The 25,299-nt window shown below is 44.9% G+C and overlaps 1 protein-coding gene across 9 annotated transcripts in view; it reads right to left on the bottom strand.

Moving 5' to 3' along the window:
- The window catches only part of LOC118508311 (protein catecholamines up-like), an 85,398-nt gene that overhangs the window by 17,385 nt on the left and 42,714 nt on the right, over positions 1-25,299 (bottom strand). For 3 of the 9 annotated variants that reach the window (XM_036047971.1, XM_036047972.1, XM_036047974.1), the window contains exons 5-6: positions 13,180-13,239; positions 12,430-12,459 (exon numbers count right to left, since the gene is read on the bottom strand). In XM_036047971.1, the coding sequence (XP_035903864.1) occupies positions 12,430-12,459; positions 13,180-13,239 (90 nt within the window). Of the gene's footprint in view, positions 1-12,429; positions 12,460-13,179; positions 13,240-16,302; positions 16,780-19,777; positions 19,918-25,299 lie in introns of those variants that run through there. The other 6 variants (XM_036047978.1, XM_036047976.1, XM_036047977.1 and 3 more) reach the window with 6 other exon arrangements.

The raw sequence follows: 25,299 nt of genomic DNA, 5'->3' as shown, positions 1-25,299 counted from the left end.
TCCACGCAACGCTTCCAATTATTGATCTGTCTGCCAGAGTCTTCAGAAAAATAACATAAACAACTCGGACAGGGTCTGACAGACGGCATCAAGCAACACACAGCCACATACATCATCACCATCGCCGATCCTCAACACCGGGACGGTTGACTCTCAAACGCTCGACGAGAGTAAAAGTGTACCTCCCCACACACACACACGGTTGAGTTGTCTGTGGTGCGAAGATTCGATACACGGTAATGACGAATGTGAGCAGGACACTTGCAGAACGATGCAATGAAAAGAAAGCGAAAAAAAATCTTTTCACATTCGCGTAACCGCAACGCCACCACCGCACATTCATTCATAAACGCCAACGGAAGGATGGGAAGTTACCTTGGCGGCATTTGCTCCGAGTCGCGAGTCGCACAAAGCGGTTTGAACTCTGGTGGCACAGGAAGCCGCAGCTCGCTCGGGTGAGAGTAATTGCATCGCTTTTTATTCACCCCACGGCTTTGGCGATCGACGACGGTACAGTGACATCGGCTAAGGGCCTGTTGGTGGACTTCCTGGTTCGTCGTCTGATACAGTGTCATTCGAAGTCGGGCAACCGAAACCGGGTGTTAATATCTAGTCTTCAGGGGCCTCTGCTGCTGTTGCTGCAAATACACGAGCTCCGACCAGATCTGGTGAGCATCCCGAGCCGAAAACATAGACTTCCCACCGAAGAGGAAAGCGAAACTAGGCATAGGGCATAAAGCCAACTGCTGTTATGCCATTTTGGCGACGCTGGCGCAACACCTGTACGCTTGCCCTACAGTTGGCCCTCGGTGTTTGGATCACCGTACCGCAAACAATTCGAAGGAGAAAGCGAAGGACTTTTACCGTGGTGCGTCGCTTGGAAGCGGTTGGTTGCGTTTAGTTGCGTTTAGTTGCGTTTGACGCACGCACCGCACCATTCTAGCTGGGCCGGTCTGAGTCTCAACACAATCAGAATCTAGAATTAGTTAGACGAAGAAAAACCCCGGTATCCACTACAAATGCTCACTACAACGGTGGCCATGTTCTTTTCTGGGAACTAAACACGAGTGAACTACATTCTGGGACGTTGGCTGGTTTTTTGGCAAACTAAAATTAGTTCGACGTATGCGGTAAAAATACAGCCACCGCGCAAGGGAGGTTTCTTGAAGTGCCTCTCAAGCCAGCTATTATGGGAATTGAGTGTTTTGTTTTTATTTTTTTGTATAGGATAATATAAGGTAATAACTACCGAGATAGGTCTCTGATGTTACTTCCAGTATCTTTGACTTCTTCAGATGCACAACATCTTCAGAATAACTTGAGAATAATTACTTTGAGCGAAGTTCCAATTTTATTGGAATTGATACAGATTAAAAGGACGAACTTAATGACTTGTTGGTAAGATGCACTCGGTGGCGTCAACTCTTGGCGCTAAGTTCTATTTCTTTCTCCCATCTCCCTCGCTCTCGGGGCGTGCCATTAGCGTGTTAATTACACTCAACGCTCGACCTACACGCTCTACACTTGGATGAGTGACAAACTTTTACAAAGACAAGATAGCAGCTCTCGCTTTACTCTCTACTCTTCTAGCTGACGCCATCTCTTCCCCGTCATCGAATCCGTTACACGACCACGCGGTAGCATAACTGTCACCGCACACACTCGTCCTAACCTGTCATATGACCACCACACCAGGGCTGGCTACGCAATCATACCCGAGCTGCAGTGCAAGACGAACTCGGCGGCTAAGAATAACCCATCGACACCGCTGTAGCATGTGTTCCGTAACCGTCCTCTAGTGATGTCCCTAGACCGACCGAGCATAAGCGCAAACGGTGACGAAACTGTTCTACCCTCGCCGTACTTTATCTCTACGTAGAACCGAGAGAGAGAGAGAGAGAGAGAGAGAGAGAGAGAGAAGTAGCGTAGAGGACGCAGGGAACGAAGGTTTTGTTAATATGTCTACCCGATTCTAGCTAAGGGGGAAATCCTTGATCAAGCAGCTGAAAGATAAATCATACCACGCGTCCATGGCCGATTCTGATACCGCTGGATTCGGGTGCGGAGGCCCCTTTACCGTCGCCCGTAAACCTACAGTAAGTGGGAAATCTGATGCAGGTTTAGGTCACCTCTGCCGACAGGAACCGAGAACTATTTTCAGAATTTTCTCAAGACCAGGCGTTTTATTTTTGAGGCGCGTGTAAATAATGAGTAGCACACGCGCTTTCGCGCTTTTTGCTAGCATCAGGGGGAAAAAAACTATTGCTAATCAAATATACTCTGCTGCATAGTGGGAAAGTTTTTCGTGAGCGTAGAATACTTTAAACGGACAAACAAAACTGTGGACACACGTGGATATCGAGTGTCCTTCCCATCGTTTATCGATTTTCGATAGCCGTCACTGCGAACCGGGTATCCCAATCGGAGCAGGAATCGATTCTTTGTTGGCAACAACATGCATACACGGAACATTGGTGGATTGCTACTAAATTTAGCCTGTAAGCTGAGTTTGGCTTGCGTTTTGAGGACAAACCAGCCAACAAAAAGGGCATTTCTATGCTTTGGACGTTGTTTGTGTTGCATGTTAAAGCATTGATGGGTCAGGACATTATGACAGCTTTATCTTCCTGCTTCGATCAACCTTGGCATTCACCGCGGACAAACTTTATCCATTATGCAGTCCAGCTCTGCTGGGGACTACGGGGCCGGGACAATTGTTATCAACTTTATCGTAAAAGTTCCATCTATTTCTAAACAGGCTTTTACGTAAATAGATCATCAGGATGTCATTTGTGTTAAGTTTTTGAAAGGAAGTTATGTCCGTGCCAGCTGCAATAATCGTAAAATTAGTATCAACAATGGTTGTTTGACGTTGTAGGAATATTTGAACGTATTGAGATATCGTAAAAAGAACTTGCAACAAGTTGGATTATAGCGAATCTTACAGGGTTTTAGGGGGTTGAATTGAGACAACTCAGAGAATATCTAGACTTTTTGCAGAAAGGAATTCTCGACTCTTGGCGATAATTCTCAACAAAACAAAAATAAAAATCCCAGGAACAAATCTCAATTAGAGGTTGAAGTTGCGGAGTGGCATTTACACGGCAGGACCGGGGTTCAAATCCCATTTGGACTGTTCCCCCATAGACTATCCAACTCAAATAAGTCAAAAGCCATCAGTCTAGTAAGCCAGAAATGGCACGCATAACCTTAAAAAGTCGTTAGACCAAGAAAGTCGAAAAAGGTTGAAGTTGCTATCGTCCAACCTATTTGATTACTTCTATATAAGCACTGAGTCAATAGTATTTGTAAGGAATCCTCAACAAAGCCTGAATGATCTAGCAATGTTTGTGCCATTTCTGGATTCTGGAGATGAAGTTAAATGTTGCTACGTAGAACTGGAATCCAAATTCTAACCAAGTATAAGGAGAATCTTCATACGCACTGTAATATTTAAAAGGTAAAGACAAGGAAATATATTTCCCTCCCAAAACGTGTTGCAATTTCAACTTGCAGAAAGATGAGACATTTCCTCAGATTCTTAGAAAATGTACCACTTTATCCCGAACAGAGTCTTCAAACGGAGAGTTCTGGATATCTGGTGTAAGTATCCGGTCTGTACAACTATCATGATTGCGTGGATTGCTTGTGGAGGACTAGCTTGTACAAGCGAACCAAAGCAGAACTATCCCAAAAACCCTGCCAACCAGCAAAACCCTTGTAACGCTCGTGTTTTGATGAACTGTCAACTACCGAGAAAAAATCATCAAGAAGGTTCACTCATGCAAACTTTCAATTTATAAACAACTTTACGTGACACACAAAAATGGACAGAACCCAGCTATTTCTACATGCTTTCCTTCGAGGATACCACCAAGAAGAAAACCTCCAGCTCGTCGCCAAACACAATCAGCAGCAATTAACGTTGGTGGACGACTGTCGGTTCTGCGTACCAGATCGGTCCGCACGATGCCCAATTCTAACCAATTCGTGCCCGTCAATTAAAACCAATCATGTTCAACCTTTCGCCCCAAAATACTACAACAAAACCATCGAAATCGGTCGGTCAATGGCTGCTCTGAAGGGAAAAAAGAAGAAATAAGCCAAGGTTTAGAAAACGAACAGCACGCCTTATCGGTGTACCATGTGAAGAGTGCAATAAATCTGCACAAAGAAACCTACGGCGGGCGATAGGGAGATACAGCAGACCCTGCCTTTTCATTAATGAAAGATTGTATTCACATCCTCAGTAAAAGTGCATCCGTAATACGGATCCAAATATAGTAGTCCACCGCTCCAGCGACGGTAAAAATAGTCCAGCCAACAACAAAACAACAACCTCTCCCAGCAGGCGCCTGCCCCTTTTTTGCTAACCGACCGTTGTGGTGCATCGATTTTCTTGATAACCTTTTTCACCCTCTCCATCTCTCCCTCTGGCTGGCGTTATACGTCGGCAACCGATCGTTATCACTAGGCCGGAGACTCGATTTTCATTGGCTAAGCTCGCCCTGCGCTCCAACCCAACTCGCGCTTTCGGTCCAAAGTTTTGGGGCCAACGCGACAGGCTGCTCTGTTGCTAAGGAAAACCCACGGAACGCCATTGCCGATTGGGAGGGGTGATCGTCCACAGGTCAGTGTCTTCTCCACCCTTCGGCTAGGACGGGTGTGATCGTCGCCCGCTCAGAAATTGGACACGGCGAGGGAACACGCACAAGCACACATACAGAGGGTGTGCAGGGTTTTTTTCGCTTACGGACGTGGACGGCACCAGTACGACCAACGTTCTATTGCTGTGAAACGCGATCGATGCATTTGCCAAGTGTGCTGTTCTCCGTTCTCCGATTGTCGGTTGGCGCGTACCAAAGTCCAAGTCCATCAGCATTAACAAGCCACCAACTGAGGCTTCTGGGGCGGAAGAGAAAGTGTTTTGCAGCAAATTTCTGATTATTACTACCTTTATGCCACCCTTTCCCTATGACTCGCAAGGAGTGAGAGGGAGGGAGCGTAAGGGGGAAAGACGGGGTAGCAAGGGGGTTTGATTTTGTTTTCATGTTTGTTGAAACGATTGTTGTTTTTTTTCCTCCGAAGGTTTTCCCACCTCATCGATCGAGGTCGATCGACGCTGACGCGCTGTTTAATGAGTTTTTCCCTTACATTGTTTTGCTAAACCCGGCGGGCGGGATATGGCGCCCAAATGTTTACCGCGTTGGTTGTATCGGTCGGCGCCTGTAACGCTAGAGACACCCTTGAAAAGTAGTGCAGAGCTCTGCCAAATACAGAGCGGCCCCATGGACGCCACTGTGGGCTCGAGAAATGGGGAAGGTCTTGAGGTAGGTTCAGATAATAAATGCTACCGGTGCGTGTTTTTTTCGTGATGCAACAGCACCAGCATGCCGGGGTTTGAGGTTGACTGTTTCCGAGCATCGGACTTAGAAGACCAATATCATTAGCATGTGTGTGTGGTGTTATGGTTCGTTGCCATCGATGCGCCACCATCGGTTGCTCCGTTAAGGGAATTGCCATCTGTTCGGTGTAATTATATCAATTTGTCGATGGTTCCACCCTACGGTAGACCTGCTGCCTGCTTATGATGTACATCAAACATAGCTCTCTTGCAGCACAGTGTGCAGTTACATGCAACAACACACAGAGCACTACTACCAACCGATACATACGTTGCGATCTAATCCAAACCCCGAGTGCACAGTGGGCCATTCAGAACTGAATACTGGGAAAAATACTGAAATACCCTTTTATGAGGGGAAATAATGGTGCTTATGTATATGGTCACTCCAATGAGACCTGAGTCTAACACCTCTCCCAAAAAGACTTTACAAGCAGGATCGCTCGGTGTCATTTTTATGACATGTCCAACCCCTCGAAGACGACTCTCGCTAGGCTTGCTCTAGGTTCACTGTATAATAATGAGGTCTTTGCGAGGCTCTTAGAATTAGAATTCTGGACCAAAGATATAGCGCAGTTGTCCTGAACTCACTCACTATAAATGTTGTTATTAATCCCTTCTAATTATGACGCTCAGTCTCTCCTAGCTAATATGAATTTAATACTTGTGTAATTATGCATTATTTTAAGTAAAATAGGCAGGTCTTTTCGTCATTAAGAGCTCTTCATAAGGATTTGTTTTATAAGTTTTTCTTTCCTTATTCTTGCCGAATGGCTGCTCAAGGATTTTATAAGTTATTAAAGTTTGCGGATGTCAGGATCCCGGTTGTCCACAACTGATGTCCTGGAGTTGCAAATTGTAAGCCTCCAGTAGTAACTAAAATTTAATTTCGTCAAAACTCATCCCGCTTACTGTCCAAATGTGCATGGTGTCTGTGCGGTGTGTATTAATAGTCTAGCAAACAGTTGATACGAACGAGACGCAGCATCACGACCTGCAGCCGCTGAATAGCGGGACCAGCAGCATAATCTTTACTATTAACCAGAAGAAAGATGGCAAGAAGCGAAGGGGGAGAGGAGGTGTTATTTAAAACTAGGTTGCCTTCGCCCTCGGCGCACAGCGGCACGGTGGAGGTCAAACTGCTGGTTGTCGACAAATCGGCGGATTACAGACGCGTACTTTGACTATTGTTGAAGCGAGATTTCAGCACGATCAGCATCCTGCGCACCAGAGTGCCAGAGCAGGACAGGATTAGCGGTCGAGAGAAAACTAGAAACCCTAGCATACAATCGTCGCCGGGTCGTCGGTCCGTTGGGCGGAAGGAACGAGACATGGGAAAACTACGATCACTGCTCAAACCGTAGACAAGCCAGCGAAACTAGAACACTTGCAAAACGCACTGCTATGACTGCTGCGGATGGGACGCAAAATGGAGTGAGACGAGTTGCTGAGCTGCTGCAGTTCAAAGTCTGTTTTATTTTTGAGCGAACTCACGCCTGGTTGGTAAGTGGGAGTGAGGTCGGACCGATGTCGGAGGATTACTGTCGCCACCATAGTCGAACACCCGGTTGTCAGGCAGATCGACAGATAGACTAGATTGTTAGTTTACTTTCTCCGTAACTCAAATCTTCAACAACTGCCTGGTGTATCAGCTGGGAGCGGGTTGTAATGCAAAACTGCCTTCTCCTATTTACAAACAAACAATTATATGATTCCATCTCTATTGTTTGAGTGGTTGGTGTTGCGAAGCGACCAATTTGCTTACGTTGACGTTTAGAGCTACAATGGCGGCTCGATAAAGGCTGACAGGTGCCAGTGCCTTTCACATCAGGGCACACACGACCAGCTCGTGCCTGCTACGCGATTAGCAACGTAATGGATTATTTTATTGCACTTCACTTCCATATCTGTGTATGCCCTCTCTCTCTCACACACTTGCCTCACGCAGAGATTCCGGAATTGGTGTGAATTCGAGAGAAACCGCGAATAGAATGGAGGATGGGAAAGCCCCCAAGATCCCACGGCTGACCTTCGCAACACCTCGATTAGCGTGGATTCGAATGTCTCCCCAACGGGAAGCCCGGCTGGTAGGTTGGTAGGTTGGCGATGATGTGGTGTGCATCATCATCTCGTGGGTTAAAGTGTAACGTTGTAGCGTTATCAGCTGCGAAAGCGTCCCATTTTTAACGCCATTGTAAAATACAATCTAGCGAGTGTGGGGAGTATTAATGAGATCTCCAGCTGGTGGAATATACCTAAGGGTGAATCAGTAATAACTGGAGATAAAAAAAACCTACGCGATAAGCTACTATTTACAGATATCTGTGCACAATATTGCAGCCAGTTGCCGACTCGACGGCCGACCCACACACACACACACATCAGATGATCTCGAGTCTCTGTATCTGATCAGCTGTTTCATGCTCGTGTAGCACTGTTTGGGGCGGATGACTGTGAAAGTCTACTGATGCGAGACTCGCCGGTCAAACCCTGGTGGAATTGGAATTGCCCCTCGAGGCGAGAACCGAAAGCATGGGTTTGTACTCAAAAAGCACCGAACCGTGTATTTTTGATGGATTTTTGTCCCATTTGGACATCCCTCGTTCACTTCCTTCTGTTCTTCGTTTTATGCCACAGCAACATCATGCTCCCGGTATATTGCGAACAAGGATGCGAGATGGGTCACGATCTCTGTCTCGTGTTCGCTCGTGCGTTTTGGTCCGTCGCTTCTTTTCGCAGGCAATTTCGTGATCGCAGCACTGAAGCCCGCACTGTTGCTATGCAAGATCGAGCCACTAGAGCGACCGGTACATACGCATGCACACGGCGACTTGAGCGTCGAGCTCTAGCCAGCGCAATCGGTCCTCAACAGACTGCGAGAGTCGCGGCATCGTGAGAGAGCTCGCGGATTACAGTGCGTACTGTAATTAGCCGACACTTCCAACTTTGATGATTCTGGCATATATTTTTTGTAAATATCTCTTCACTACGCTCCGAGTTCGAGAGTGTTCTATACCGTGCATGCAGCGCGTTATCGGAGTGACATGGCACGCTCGCCGCGGCTTGCGAGATGTTAATCGAATCTACACACCCGGCGAAAGTGGCCTTGTCACCAGGCGAACTTGTCCCGTCACCGTATTTGCATATGGCGGTGGCAGCCGAGTAACCGAGTGAGGTATTTTTCCACTATTGACACAGCGCATTAGAGCCGTTGTTAACGCGAATCCTTTATTTCGCCCCGATATGACACCTTACCATCGGACGTCGGGCGTTGGAGTGATACTCATCACCCATCAAGTTCTGGTGCATCCTCTCACGTCAGCCAACGTTCAGTCTACACGCCCGCAACAGTCGCATCTTCGAAACGCACGGAAAGGTAAATAAAACATCCACACCAGTTGGAACATTGATTCCACACATCGCCTTTGAAGTTGAAGGTATACGTAGCAAGGAATTTCCTAACCAAACATCTACGCTCAATCCTCATCCATCGCGGGGTGATGTAAAGGCGAAGAATTCATAACAATATTTGTCTTGCTGGATAGAATGCGTTTTTTCTTTGCCTCTTTCGTCTAGCGAGTCCAACATTGGCAGTGACTGGAGGCGCGGCATATCACAGCAGCCGAACATGCCCGGTTCGTTTGCATTAAATTTACAAACCATGTTCCGAGCATTGGGGAGGAGACGAAAGCGTAAACATAATTAGTATCTCCGTTGCTTTGGTTTCGCCATTCGGCATCTTCTCACAGAATCGCCGAAAAATGTTGGACATATGGACCAAAGGTTTAACGGTTCCTCGTTAAACGAAGCTGAGCTCCCGAAACAGATGAATAGTTAATCCATTGTGTTTATTTGTGAAGTTGGGTGCGCTTTTGTTTACGCTACCGAGATGCGTTACTACTGCGGGGACAGTAAACCGCTCTTTACGAGCCGTAATTAAACCATCCACGGACCAGACCTGACCGCACCCGAACGAATGAATTGATTTTTTTTTTTTATTTCGTTATTTTCCTTCCGTGAACGGATATAAAAAAATTGAAGGAACAATTTACGGTGCCCGTGCAGTATTTTTAGCCCTACCGCAATAATTTTATCCTGACATATACACACATATGCTAACCTTGTGCGTTAGCCACACCTGACCAATGAATCTTGCCACCGTCTAGTGAGCAGAGACGCTTCACTAGCTCTGTCATAATCTAACGACAGCGGACCTGTGCGGGTTAATGGCACCCGGCACCAAACGCTGAACTACTGCTACCTCCTGGAATAATCAATCCTCCCACTCCAACCGTGGAGATATCACGATACGTTACCATCTTCATACCAAGTGCCGAAGCAGAGTGTGTCGCGAGCCGCCAACATGTCTACCAGCAGCTAGTACACGGTGTGATTCTATTTTCGTACATTATTACTTCCACGCGAGGAGCGCGAGAGTTCCCGGTCCAGCCAACCGCGGTCGCAATTATACGGTCTAGCACAACATGTGTCCACCTACAGATGCGAAATTGATTCCCGGTCATCGTGTTACCATTCTCTGTTCGTAAATATGGTCCAGATTTATGAGCAAAAAAAAACAACTAAAACCTACACATTCGTGTCAGGAGATTTCGTAAACTCAATTCTACGAACGACCTGGTGACGTCAATCGATGAAGCTGTTCCCGCTTTTGCTGCACCGCAGCTACGGTACGCATCAACGGCTCTTCGTTAGGCCTGGCGAAACCTGCCGAGCATAATGCTCCACGGCCATCATAATGGGAGCACAGCCCGTATTGCGCCATATGCACCTTGCACTCTGACGTCAAACGAACGAACGATTGGCCAATCGGGGTTTTGCGATTTCCGACGCTGTTACTATTAGTGCCTTTACTACACTGTGCGCTCTCATCTCACTAATTAGCGTTTGGAACGAGCCCCCATGGTGGAGAACTTTCCAATCAAGCGACGCAACCGTCAGAACTCGAACCACAGCGCCACGCTGATAAGTGACAAATCGCTGGCGCTCATGATAATGCGAACCACTTTCGCTTTCCGTACGACCAGGTCAAACGGTTCCCTGACAGGTCGTCGTGCATGTTCGGGTCGGTTCTGCCGTAATCGATAACGTTCCACCGATTTCGCCTAGCTTTCCCCGGTTGGAGATAAGCCAACAAATTCTACCGCCCCAGTGAGCATGCATTGGGGACATGTGGTTCCACAGACGACTGTGTCTAGAGGGAAATGTGCTACTAAAGCAATATTCTCACGAGACAGTTCCCTCTAATATCGCTTCCAGAGATGCTAAATATAGTACTGGTACGCAACATTGTGTACAATCGCTGAGCCGGTTCAGACACACACACACACGCACAACGTGGTAAGAGGATACTTCGAAAGAAATTGGAGCTCTGCAGCTCTGGGAAACGTCAAACCGTTCTGTGCTCTAAATATCGTATAATTGATTCCATCAATATTTGGAGCGTGAATCACATTCAGTGCAACTTCTTGCTTTGTAGCACAATTTACCAAGATGGCGATCATATCTGACTCCAGTTGCCGTGAGCTGCTGTACTGCTATATTCCGATGTTGCAACGCCAGTTCACTCACCAAGAGCAATGACACTGGTGAGAAATATCCTTGAAGGATATCATTTTTAAGGGACACACTCCCACAACCTGGCGTCTGATAACCCGGCTAGCGATAACCTTACTTCGTGCGCTGGATAATGACTTGCTCAACCTCCACTATCATTATGTTCATCGAACTCTCGTATCGTAGACATAATCGCGCTCAAGGCTTTCTCGGTAACTGCTCATCTGGAGCACTTGTACCATTTCGCTTCCCCGTCGAAATCGTTCAATGGCTGATGGCTGAATGAATGAAACAATTAATTAACCTACGAGATTTCTCTTTCATACCCAATAAAATGTGTCACGGACATTGATCTACGGACCACTTTCCATGGGCCGTGGTGGAACAATCACGTTCTTCGGCCGTGCACCCGGAAGCCGACTAAATCAAATCGTAATGAATTGAATAGCGTAGGGGCGTTGAAAGTATTGTAATCACTCGCTTTTTAGCTGCTGCGGTCTAGTCTCCGTAGTGATTCACCCACCCAAAACTCTTCGCATTTCACTTTGTTTTGGTTCTTAAAATGACTGCGCTTTACGCAACTGCTGTCAATAGTTTGTCCTTCGCGCTAGTCTAGTATCGGTAGTAACGCGACCCCATATGTTACGCCGCCATTGATGTAGCGTCATGCGGTGAGCTGATGATATAAATAAACTCTATAAACAAAAAGCCCTGACAATCATATCATGTAGCGGGGTTTGATATCGTTCAAAGTATGATAACAGGAAAACAAAATTATATGGCACCTCATAATTACGTACCGGTTCGGTTGGAATTAGTTTGCTCAGGATTTGCACAAGGTTGCTTTCTTTTGCCGATACATATGCTTCGGTCTCTTCCATATCGACAACATTTTGATTATCAAACCTTATTTCCTGTAAATCCAGAGTATCAACTTTATGCCATCCGTAAAAGTGGCATCTTATTTTTAACCTTGCGAGATGTAAAATAAATACCGACAAGTCATAAACTGTCAATACAGCATTTCCGTTCGACGTTATCTGTGAGTAACGCACTAGAATATTGTCACATTACATACTACAATAAAAAGATAATTCCCAACCTAAATTCCGATCCAAGTCAAGTTTTTTTTTTGTTGGCTCAAGTCTTGGCCCTTTTGCTTTATCAAACATATTAACTCGAGTGGAAGTTGGATTAAGGCTAGACACACTCTGCCTCAAGCACTGACAAAAGTGTTTCGGGATTACTGGAAGCGACACTCAGCATAGTTAATAATAGATTTAGAGGCTTAGGTGAAATGGCAAGCAGCAGCGTTAAATTTGAAGCAGATAAATGGTTCAGAATTTTAAAACCATCTGACATACATATTAATTTTGAACAATCTGAGATGGCCAACACTGACATAAACTCGACAGATGAAAAACATGAATGATAATGACATTTGCACTTACCAAGATGGGACAGAGAAGAAAGCTCCGAATCTGTAAAGAACGATGAAATAAAAACAAAACATAATGATAGAATGATGGGTAAAATTGACAATACAAAAAAGCAGAAAAGATGAATGAATGTATCACACAAAAGCAACATCTTGAAGCAATAAATGTATAAATTGAAATATTGAAAGGTTGCCACACGAATAACGTCGATCACGACCAACTACACGTGAAGGACTCAAAAACCATGCCACGATACGTGTACCGTGCCTGTTCATTTATTGGAAACAATTAGCTCGTGTATGCACATGCACATGATGCATACATTCGTTTGATGCATAAAGTAAACCCCAATGCACCGATCAGTTTGGCATCAATTAGTCCAACCGATGTGAAGCCAGAAAAGGAAAACAATCCGTTACTGTTATTGTTTTGCCTTTTATCAATGGGCGCTCAAAGTGGATGAGTGGCATTTTGTAGCCCTAACAAAAGAATTTGCAAAAACAACAACAAAGGTTAAGTAGCAGCTGAACGATTGTTTACTTTGATAGCTTTGATAAGAAACGGGCTTCTATCTTTGTTGCGCTGTTGAATGCAGCTACACATAAAAGGTGAAGAGCTTTCGGAAGTTCAATGCACCATGCAACAGGCACGTCTTGCATGCAAGAAAGCTTTCAATTGTTATACTGACAGCATTCATTTTTAAACCGCACGCACACAAACAGACATTGCACACAAGCTGAAGCAAGTGTAGGTTCCACTTACCAGTATCGTTGAGTAAGTCCTGTATATTGCCATTGTCTACGTCACTCCCTTCTCCAGCGGCTGAAACGGTAAAAATTAAAATAAACACTTATTAAAACTTTTAGAAACTTTAAAGTACGATTAAAATGAAAAAAGCTGCATGTGAGTTTATTATGCGGATATTGCTATAAATTATTTAAATTTTAAATACCAGTTATTTTTTTAGCTGAAAAAATGTGTCCTAATCACACATATTTGGGGTTTATAATGGCGTCAATTTATGATTGCGCTGTGAGCCAAAACAAGTCACCGTCGCAAGCAATAGATATTTTTTAAGGAAAAGTATTCAATTCAATATTTTTTTGATTAACGATTGTTTAGGGCTTCTTCTGCAAGATCAAACCATGCTCTCTGATCTCATGCTTAGATTCTGATGCTCTAAAAATGTAATTAAACTTACAAACAAAACATCAAACCATTATTCAACTTAAAGAATAGGGGCGACCAGGTGCTACTGGCGATGGCGGCGTCAGTCTTCACAGGGCAGCGTAGTGAGGACGGACTATCCAAGTACGTGGTATCAATCATCTTAGTAAGCCATTAGATGGTCAATGACCTACGAGGTCGTTAAAAGACCTCAAGGTCGCCAAGAAAAAGAAGTATGAAATGAAACCATTTCCTGCAGTTACATAACTTTGTTCATCTATTCACTAAGATTTGAGCAAACTATTACTCTTCTAAAAAGTTTCATCTTTATGATACGTTTATCGAAACATTTTTTTTTTTTTTTCTAAATAATATGTCTGTTGGCCAAAGCCATGAGATTTGATTAGCTGCACTGGTTAAAAATACGGAATGATTGTATAATTCTTGAAAATGGAAGGTTCACAGTCTTCATCTGAAACCATCACAGTCCTCATAACTGTTATCTACCCTATGATCTTAATAAAAAAAAAAAATTGATAGGGTGTGGTGAGTTGAAAAAGTTTCCACCAACCACACAGTTGGACCAAAACATGGTCCTCACTGTAATTCAGTTAGCCAACACTTGCATACAAGATATCGTTTCACCATCGCCACAAGTATGCAAGTTGTTGTGGTGTTGAGTTAGCGTGGACACACACCTCTCAGCTTGCAAACTCACCACACTTGGTAAGAAGTGGGGAATAACGTTTTCGATTTCAATCTATCGGAAAACATGGTGCATAAATTTAGTATATTTAGTCTGCTATGAAAATCATCAGACTTAAAACATACGTGTTATAAAAATTATATAAAAAATCAGTTCCAGATTCAGTTAATCAAAACAATAAATACAAATTTTACCGGATCTCCTTCGGTAGCCATAATGAGATGTAGTTTTTATCGGACATTATAACTGCAAATAATCAACAAATATTCAAACAGTGCGTCAAGCGAGCGTTGTTTACTTTTCATTAGCACATATCATGCCAAAGACAGGCTGCGCTCGGGGAGAGCTCTTCACATTTTCCTGTTGAATTGCCAATCAAGTGATTTATGTACAGACACAACTCATCAAACATTATTCATTACAACACATCGTACAATTAAGAGTCGACAGGTCTCGAGAGAGTACTTTTTTCAGTGGTCAGCACTAAAGAGCAGCTGATCGTGTTGATAGAATATTGCTTCTTTTTGAACAAATCAGAATAATGAGATAATTCAATTTACATAATCGTGTGTCTATTACAGGGCACCGTTGAGTCAGAATTACCATTGTCAGTCAGTAATATCTCGTGCCATAATCCCGCGTGCACGAGAGTCGCTTATTTATGCATTGTCGTGTCAGGTTTTTTTTGTGCCCCGGTACCCGACCCATACACCGCCGTTCGAACCAAATACTGCGAATCTAGATATTCTCTTATGCAATGCAGTCGACCGGGTCCAACGCCGAAAGGGTTAGCTTCCTGGCATGCATGACACAGCCAGCGTGGAGGTTGCTTTCCTTCCCGTCGGATATGACTAACGTTTGTGTACTTCGCCCACTCGCAAGCACACCTGCCGAGCACATGGTTTGTACATGACGTTCAACTTTCTCAACTATCCCGCCAGTCCGAAAACAATGTGAAGCTTTCATAAACGCATCTTGTGCTTTTGATGGAAGATGGCGGGGGGGAGGGGGGATTTTATAGCCTCCAGAATTGATGGTCCCCACCGTGCGTTGGAAAGCTTTCAAAATTAAAACGATTTTCAAACCGAACACTGCTCAAATTGTGATGTTACACCATCGAGCTCACGAGCATTAAAAGTGACGTATTTCATGCATTTCCAGGGTGGCAAACATGGCGACCGTGTGAAAGTGTGATGCACGCGACCGACCGCCCAAAACGCAACCACCCGCACCACACCGTAACCGAATCCAACGAGCTTCGAGCCACCCACCAGCAAGCATATGTCACGGTGCTGAAGCATGTCCCCTTCTTACAATTTCGGGAGTTTCGGCGGAAGCGGCATTGCTGACCAACTGACTGACCGAGCCGGTCTCGTTCGGCCATTAGCCGAGTGATCGAGTGTACGAGGGTTCCATCGTATCTTACGTAACGACCGCATGCTCCACCATCCACGGAAGTGAGGGTTTCGATTCGACCGTTTTTTCATGTCCCGGCAATGGTTTTGCATTTCGGAAACGACGTGTTCACGGTGACTTCGATGTCCGATCGAGCGATGGATAAACGATAGAGCAGGAAAAGAAACATGTGGATCTCCACGGATATTGGGTATCAAGCGACGTTAATGCAAGCTTACATAAGAACTGTCAAAAAACCCTGGGTCCTGCCAATATCTTCAAATGATCAGTGAGGAAGACACAAAAGCACAGCCTTTCCTTTATCTTTCTTTTCACTCCAATCGTGAAAGTGACGCAACTAACACAAACAAAATAACCCGTTTAATACAATGTCGCGGCTGTGTGTGTGAGTGGCTTGCGGAACCAAACGCAAACCAAACCGCTCAAACGTCATCCAAACTTCCGGATAACCTTCAAGAGCACATGCATGGTTTTTGGGACGTGAACAGAATGCAGTATATATGTTCCGGGACACTCGGCCGATCGAACCAAACAGTTTGTTGGTGAGACCTTCACAAGCCCAGGAACGGTATGGGCCCGGACGATCAACACATTACCTGTTAACAGTTCGGCATGAGTTCCGTTGTTTGCGGCCGATGACCGGAGCTGCTGGAACAGTGATAGTAGCTGTTGCTGTTGTTGCTGCTGTTGCTGCTGCTGATGATGCACTACACCTGCAGACGGTTCACCGAGGATCGTCATCGTGAGTGCGGCGAGATTGGCCTTCGAAATACCGTCGGTTTTTGTTGAAACTTCCGCAAGGCAGACGCGGCAAGGATGGCCGACCGGGCACTAACGACGTTGGCGCGTACACGGATGACACTGATTGTCTTTCAACATGGTAAATCAATCATGTCTTGCTTGACGCTGCTAATGGTAATATGCTATGCGGGTGGTGCACTGCGATATCGTATCGGAATAATTTATTGCACTTTCATGCTCACTGGTGCGCATACACTGGGGCTGGACAGACGCACAGTAATGGGGAGTAGAGTCACACGGAATAAGTAACTGCTAGTTTTAACAGAGGAATTAAACATCCGAACAATTGCTGGGTTGCTAAATAAATTAGGAAATATAGCACTGAGTTGAGGAGTCAGCAATTGAGGTGTTAAAGATCATCTAATTGTACTAAATAGCTATTACGTTGATATAACGTGCGTATCATCAGACTCTGATATCGATGGATTAGATAAGCACGGCCGGTTTATCTTGGCAGCATATGGATATTTGCTGAAGTTTAGTCTGAAGCCCTTGAATGGCCTAAAATTATAATTTGGACAAAAAGATAAAAGTCGTATCTTGTCAGAGGATGTCTGGACTGCCTCAGGAGATCAAGGTCAACTAACTCTGGATATAGGACTTCTAGTTTTCTAAGTAGGAGGTCCTAGATCTAGGATAAAGGTAACTATCTTAACTTGCTGATGTCCGTAGTTGAATATTCCAGTCGTGCGCCAAGGAATCCAGAGAGAACAGTTTGAAAGAGATTTGATACCGGAACCTCTCATATTCAAGATAAGTATTAAGCCTCCCCAATCGATATGCGACTAGGAAGCAATAAAGAAATCCTTCTTTGCTATACACTTTTCTCCACGTCCGCATCTCGAACACCTTCACTTCAGCTGTACCACCCTCAAACGTGAGATATCGCAAACACTTTTTTCCTCCTTTTCACTAAGCGGTACACCCACGTGACTAGGTACATCTTGTCACCATTGACGTAGCTGTACCGCTCCGTATCTGTACCGCTGTAGCCGTATACGCGGCGACCATCATTCGATTGCTTATCACCCTCGATGGCGCTCTTCTGGTATCATTTCTGCGGAACCAATTTATCGCGGCACATACGGAGACCTACGCGTTTTGACTGGTATTGGACAATCTTGAGCTATCGATGATGCTTGGACAGGGACAGCGAGTACCAGTATTTGCGCACTTTACATTAGCACCATACCGTTGACCCGTTTTGTCTAGCAGGTCATAAGACGATGCAACGTCTGTTTTCTTATCGTACAGCTACTGGAAGGTGAGCCCTACAGCACTATCACACCTGTCACATGGAGAGCAATGTCAAGCAATTGGTATACCACATATTCCCGATACGTTTAATTACGTTGTCCATTTAGCGGGCTAGATTAGATTACTTCTGCCCAAACAAAACTCACACACATGAACCTTTCGTTTGCTGTTTTTTTGTACTACTGTTACTTCAGCTCCTGCTCCGTAAGAACCTGCTATTTAGAAAACTTTAAACCGTCTCTGCCGATCGGAACACAAAGACTAAAGTGCTAAAGCAGCAAATTAACCACCGTCCCGGTTTGACTCCAATCTAAATGGACTGGTAAACCCAACTGTTAAACATCGCATACCTCCTCCAATTGATTACTTTTATAGCTTCGATCACTTCCTACCAACCGAGCACGGTGCGCACGGTTCGTCACTGAGCTCCGGTTCGTCGCGGTTCTGCATTTTCAGTTCAGTTCACCACTCACTCCGCTTAGTCCGACGACAAGCTCAACCCGGGGCAGCTAGACCATTGAATTTGGCGATCAGCATTGGTGGTTACCCTGCTGTGAGCAGTCTCAAGTCTCTTCGCGCGTTCGTTTCCGTTCTGCACCGCGGTACGGAACCCTAGCAGTAGTTGCTCGCACATCTCTCGCACCGTTCGATTCTGTGCCAATTTGAACTCCACTCCGGAACGGCCTTGACCGTGGTCCATAAGGAAGCGCCGGACCGGAACGATGCCACCTCTGCCACGTTGGACACCTTCCAGAGGTCCAAACACATACACACACACACCGATCAAGCCGGTTGTGGCATTGTGTTGAAACGGAACGAAACTAGGAACGAATCGCATCGCACTCGCGACATCGCGACCGTAAAAACGTCACAACCACATTATGACATTAGGCAAAGAACTTCCTAGCCGCAAGCATGATGATGGGGCGTGAATTCTACGGCCAGCGTTTTGTGTCACATTTGGTGTGTTTTGTGTCGAGGTCGTCTATGTTGCGTCAGTGTCAAGGATGTCGGCCATGGTCAGGCGGAAGCACAACATGCAACCGAACCGATCAATCGATCATCTGGCACCGTGGAGCATGGAACGGAAAGGCGAGGTGAAAGGAAAAGTGACAAAGTTTTCAACACACCTCTGGCTGACATTCCAGCGTGTGTGTGTGTGTGAAGACGCTACGCGTGCGGAGGTTGTTGACTCTACAGTAGTTGGCAGCGTTACAACCACGCACAACTACGGAGATAACACAGTGTTGGACAACACAACGTGTACCTCAAGTGGATTGTCACGAGGTTTTTCCCTATTTCTTGGAGACTTTCTAACATACTACAGACTACTGGAAGTTGTGCTACTGTGCTCACTAGATGTCGGAAGATGTCGGACAGATGTTTGCACTGTCACACCACACTGACCTATTTTCTTGAGAGTTATTTGCAACTATTTTGGACCGTTTAATATCCCTTCTTCAACTACAGGTTTTCGTTTGCCACACATTCCAACAATCGAAGATTCGAAGTCGTAGCAGCAAACATGTGCTTCACATTCAATTCCTTCACAAACAAATAATTCATCCCGTTGAATGCAACGGAAAGTTCCACCAGTAGTGGAGAGCAAGCGAGGTTGGGACATCAGCACATTCAGCAACGTCCTGGTATTCCGCATGGACCGAGCAAATCGAGTCAGGCCTCGTTTACCGTCATTAGACGGCAAACCATTCCTTTCGTGCCATCACGGTTGCCTTTCTGCATCACGTTCGTTCTCTCTTTACGTATCGTACGACAGGCGTCGATGGCGTAACAGGCGTCCGTATGATGCCGGTTGCACTCTGTCACACTGTGTTTGGAACCCTCAGCGAGCCACGATTCTCACACGACCTGTCAACTTCCTTGTTGACCAATTGTTAGACATGGTGAATTGCTTTCCAAATTCCAAATTGTGGCACACGTCACCAAGTACACACAGAAAATGTCACTTTACACAAGAATCACACACCTAATTCGACTATAACAACGACTCACAATCCACTCGAATGACACTGGGCGCGCGCACACGATCACGCACGCATCTTCTTCGTCGACAAACAACAACAACGGAAAGAACAGAGACTTGCGCCGGAGCGAATCAACAACAAACGTCCGTTCCGTAAGGACCCTTGCTCCAGAACTGATTCCGCTCGAAGAGCCAACGGTCGTTCTTTGCGATTTTTTGCCCGCCTTCGTGCCGTTCACTCCGTGCTGCACACCCTCTACGATGACGCGCTCGCCGCACGATTCCGGTCGACCTGTCAGCAAGATTACAATCGTATAGTACGTCACAACTACACCACAGGCAGGCAATCGCGCAAACCAACACATGAACACGAATGCTACCCTCTGTGTTCGCACACCTGTAATCATCGGCGGCGCGACATCGCATCAATCGCGCATCGCATATGATCGTTTGCAGTTTTTTATGCTGCCTGGCCGCTCCGCGTAAAGAGCATGGGGCTATAACGAACTTTTCGTGCGTTTTTTTGACGTGTTCTCTGGCCACGAACCTCATGTGGAAGTGCATCTGCACACCGGAGAGGGAGCCCAACGTGCTCTGCGGTTCGTGCATGTTGTGTGCATGTGGTCCATTGTTAGCTGCGACCGAGTCCGAAGAGGGTGCCTTTATCATGCCGATGAGATACACGAATCAGACGGACAATATAAAAGGGTAAACGGCGTCCCGTTTTGCAATGTGTCGTCACGCACGAAGCATTCGAACGAGGCATGCAGCGTCTTAACGGACGCAAACACTTCACAAGGAATGCTCAATTCATCACGTGACTTTTGAGGTATGAAAATGTTCTACTAATTTTCGATGGCTGTCTTTCGGTGTAAATTGTCTAAAAGTGTAAATAAATTCCAATCGAGTGTCGCATGCTCAGGTACTAGGTAGGTAAGATAACCCAAAATTCTATTTGACGGCTAGACAGAGACAGAGCAAACCGTTATAAAAGCTGATTGATAATGAAGATTACGCTTAGTCTGCTAAATCTAGCGCTTTCGGTAAGCAAATTTATGTTCGTGAATATTTTTAAACACGGCAGACAGACAACACTTTAGATGTAGCAAAACTGGTTTTAAATTGATTATTCAAAGTATCGTTTGTCGCTGCTAGTGGCTTCGTTGTTTTCGATTCTTTGGCGAATGGCTCGACGAAAACAAAGTGGGCCCATCTTTGACGATTGGATGAAAGTTTGCTTCCTTCTTCATTTCGGAAGGTGCAATGTCCGGAGCATATGACTGAGGCGGGGTGTGCTAGCGGGTTTGGTCCGTTTTTAGATAAACTTTAAATGATTTATTTAAAGAACTAACGGAGTTAAGGGTTATCAGGGAGTAAAGTTTCCTTGATCTGTCATTTATTGGGTTGAAGCAATAATGAGCAGTTGATAATATTCGGCTCCGAGTCAGTTCCAGCAACATAATAACACAGTGGCGAGATTATCTAAGGACGACCACCAGGGGATGCTTTGTTTAAAAAGACTTCTACAAGAAGTCACGTTCGTCTTCTACACGAATATTTTTCCCAAAAGACTTTTATCAAGAAACTTCATCTTGGAAACCTCGTTCAAATTGCTTCGTCCTAGGGACCTCGGCTAAGATCTCTTCCAAGAGACCTCGTCCAAGAGACCTCGTCCAAGAGACCTCGTCCAAGAGACCTCGTCCAAGAGACCTCGTCCAAGAGACCTCGTCCAAGAGACCTCGTCCAAGAGACCTCGTCCAAGAGACCTCGTCCAAGAGACCTCGTCCAAGAGACCTCGTCCAAGAGACCTCGTCCAAGAGACCTCGTCCAAGATATGTCGTTCAAAGAGTCTTATTCATGAAACCTCGTCCAAGGGGCCTAGTCCAAGAGACTTTGGCAAATGTGCCTTGTCCAAAGGGCCTTTTCAAAGGGAACTCTTCCAAGAAGCATCGCCAAATAGAGCTCATGCAAACAGCCTCAGCCGAGCGAGCTGTTTACAAAATGAAGTCTCTATGTCCAAAATCTCTTCTCTGTGGCACTAGAATTTCAGTAGATCTAAACCTGCCATTTCGAGTCTCCTAGGCTTTATTTAGCTGACTCAATAGTCAGGAATGTCTACTCAAACTACTAGATACACTAAGAGACATTAAACTTTTTTTCCACGCCGTTTTTGAAGCACACTTTGAACACTAGATATGCTCAAGCTACAATCGAAATTCCACAAATATTTCAAAGCAAGTACACCGACGAACGTGTCTGCTGGATACAATGCAAGAACAACATTTGCAGGAGCGGCTCTCAAACACAAACACACCACCCATCATCCAACCTATTTGTCCGACCATTGTTCACCCCAAATTTGTCCCAATTGTCAACGCGACAACCGTCGTCTCGCACAAACAAACCGACCTGCCACATTGTCCATACGCTGTCTGGTTTGGGCTGGTGTTGTGTTGTGTTTGTGCATTTGTCATGCTTATTTTCTAACACAACGAACGGGTGACGAAATGACACCAGATAGAACAACACTTAAAACGAATTAAGCAACTCTTACTAACAAATAATGAAAAATTTACAAATAATCGCTCAGCGCAGAATCTCAATTGGACAATTTTATTGTTGTTGATCGGGTGTGTTTTTGCGACGGTGATACGGAAAAGCAAAACAACCCGGGCGGCTGATTAACACACACCGCCGTTTCGACAATTCGATTCTAATTTGTGTTTATCGTGAGTCACGTTTACGCTGGCGGCTCGGCGGCGAACCTAGAACGGGCAAGTGAATCACCATAGCCGGAAACGAATCTCAAGGTTTTGGCTCTTTGCCACGATAACGGATGGAACGCAACGAAGTTTTGAAGCAGATCTTTGCTCTCGATTGGGGAATAGGCAAATTAGTATTTCGTACTTTGGAGCCAGCTGAAAAGGTATTTCAGAATACGATGCCCTCACAATGAAGTCCACAGAAACGAGGCATTTTCCTATTAGAAACAATTCATTTCTTCACTCACCTAATCGCCGATCTGTTGGCTCACGCCATTGATGAAATGCTTTGGATGCAATCGTATCGAAAACAGCTTCGAGAATAGAGGCAAACTTGCTCAAGCGCACGTGGTGAGCACTTATCGTTGCAAAGTTGGTTCACGTGAAGAAACTTGAAAAAAAGCATTCGATTGGAGCTCCACGGAGCACCACGGAACAGGTCGAAAATGCTGCTGCTGATGGAGATCGAGAAGTAATCATCCATCGACGATCGAGGAGATCGAGTGGTCGACAGACGGTGCAGAATCGATATCGAGCAGAGACCACACGGGGCCAATTATCGCCTTACACCAGCTCATTTCGTAATTAGTCAAGACGCTTAGGCAAACCGCCGTGTGCACAAAGATGAAGGTGTCCAGTCCACGAAGCTACACTGTGGTGAGAAAAAAGACCCAAGTCGCGCACTCCATCAACTAACCCACGGTTGTAAAATTATATAGTTTCTCCCCTTAGCCTGGCTAGCTTGACCACATTGTTAGGTTACTGAAGGAAAACCGCTGTGCCTTGACCACATCGTAAGGTCTGCTACATGAGGAAGCAACTGGGGCCATTTTATTTGAACCGAAAATATTCGGCAAATAATACACACTAAAAAAATTGATTCAACTATTTGTTGTACAAATTCGTTTTCTAACAGCGCGATAACAAAAAAAAATCCGTAAACAAGCGTTAACTTGACGCGAACATTGCTAACATTCGACAAGATAGGGATTTCCCCAGACATTTACAAAACAAACAACAATACGTGTACGTTCCGGTGCAGATTGGTAAACATTTATAAAACTAAGGCAATCAAGCAGCGCATAACACACCAAACTAGCCAAACTACCAAAACCGGGACACATTGACCCGAATGTACTGGCAAATATTCAACCTGCCAATCTCCGGACAGCATTCCAGAAATCCAACGCCAAGTGAAAACACAACACCACCACCAAAGTAAACATCAATAGACCATGACGAACAGGTGATGTAAAAAATGGGTTTCTAAGAAAAACATTTCGGCAAATGTTGAGTGATGTCAGTCTTGATAGTGTATGGAAGAAAAGATGTCACAAACGGTCCAAAACTGTGTAGTGCAATGTCGACGCCGAACAGTTTGTTGGGAATTTCTCGGAGCACGGAGTTTATAATTGATAATCGGAGTGTTTTTGGACGGTTAAAGTTCGATGCTATTTACGATTTTTTTAACGTCATTCATGTATACAGTAGAAGAAAATTGTTCAAGTGCACTGGAATGGCAAACTCGAAGCAACTTGATATACGCTTTTTGAATAAGTTTGAAAAAGCATTTCTTCTCCTTCTGGTATGGCATTAAAACCTTGAGAGATCTTGCTCTGCAATCAATGACTTCATGAACTTGATCTACTGTTAGCAGTATATTGAGCCTTATGTGTATCCGTAGAGTTACTAGTTTTGTACTATTTTCCATTTCATATCAATTATCTAAATATATCTTGTTTATATTTAAGGTATTTAGATATGCCGAGGCTGGCGCGGTGGTAGATTTGACTGCGGCGTCGGTCGTAACACGGCAGGACCGGGACTCAAGTCTCATCTGGGCCGTTATCGCATAATGGTGAGGAGTGACTATCCATCCAACTATGAGGTAACAATAAATTTAGTAAGCCAATAATGACAGGCATGACCTAAGAGGTCGTTAGGGCAAGAAAGAAGAAGAAGAAGATATGCATTAACATTCTCACTGAACTTTTATGTCTGCAAGCAACTGTTTTCATACCATAGAATCTTTCCGGAGGAACATTTCCGTAACGACCATGAGAGTAGAACAGTAGTATCTTGTAAAAAAATGAGGTTATGGCGCAGATATTCAACAGATTCGACAAATGGTACCTCAGGACATCGGTGATAGACCAGATCGAGGCCCTCAAGAACTGCGGCATTTTTACCGACTAAAACCACCGCGTATCTTCATTACTACTCCAAGATTTCCAACTAGAATCACCAAATTTTGGAGTTGCCAAGGCCACTTAGACGATGTCTCTTCTAAAGCACCCTATAGAAATGGATAACTCCGGATCACTACGTGCTTTATTCCGATTTTCTAAAGGGTTTGCTCTGAATTTATGGAAATGTTTAACGAATCAGGAGGCACAATGGCCTAACTTAAAGTATTGAGGTAAGCTCCAGAGAAATGAATTTTATTCAGAACATCTGAATATACTCTTCAAATTGTTTGGACTTGAATCAGTTATTTCACCATCAGTGATGTCACAGTGCATTCGAAAGTCCACCCAAGATTTCTCATTACTAAAACCCAGATTTTTTACAGAATTACCCTAAAAGTATTGATTAATTTACTTAAAATTACCCATACAATATAGAACAAACCTCAATTTTTGCGTCAATTCACTTAAAAATATGTCCACCAGTGTTCGAACGAAGCAAATAACGAAGAACTCAGGAAATTATGTTCTCTCTCCGTTCGGATCCCACATCAAATAGGAATTCCAAACGACCGAACTTTCCAGAGAAAAACTCACGACAAA

This window comes from Anopheles stephensi, chromosome 2 (assembly GCF_013141755.1).
Source record: "Anopheles stephensi strain Indian chromosome 2, UCI_ANSTEP_V1.0, whole genome shotgun sequence".
Taxonomy (NCBI): domain Eukaryota; kingdom Metazoa; phylum Arthropoda; class Insecta; order Diptera; family Culicidae; genus Anopheles; species Anopheles stephensi.
Note: the sequence above shows the minus strand (reverse complement) of the source record. Positions and strands in the feature narration are given on the sequence as shown.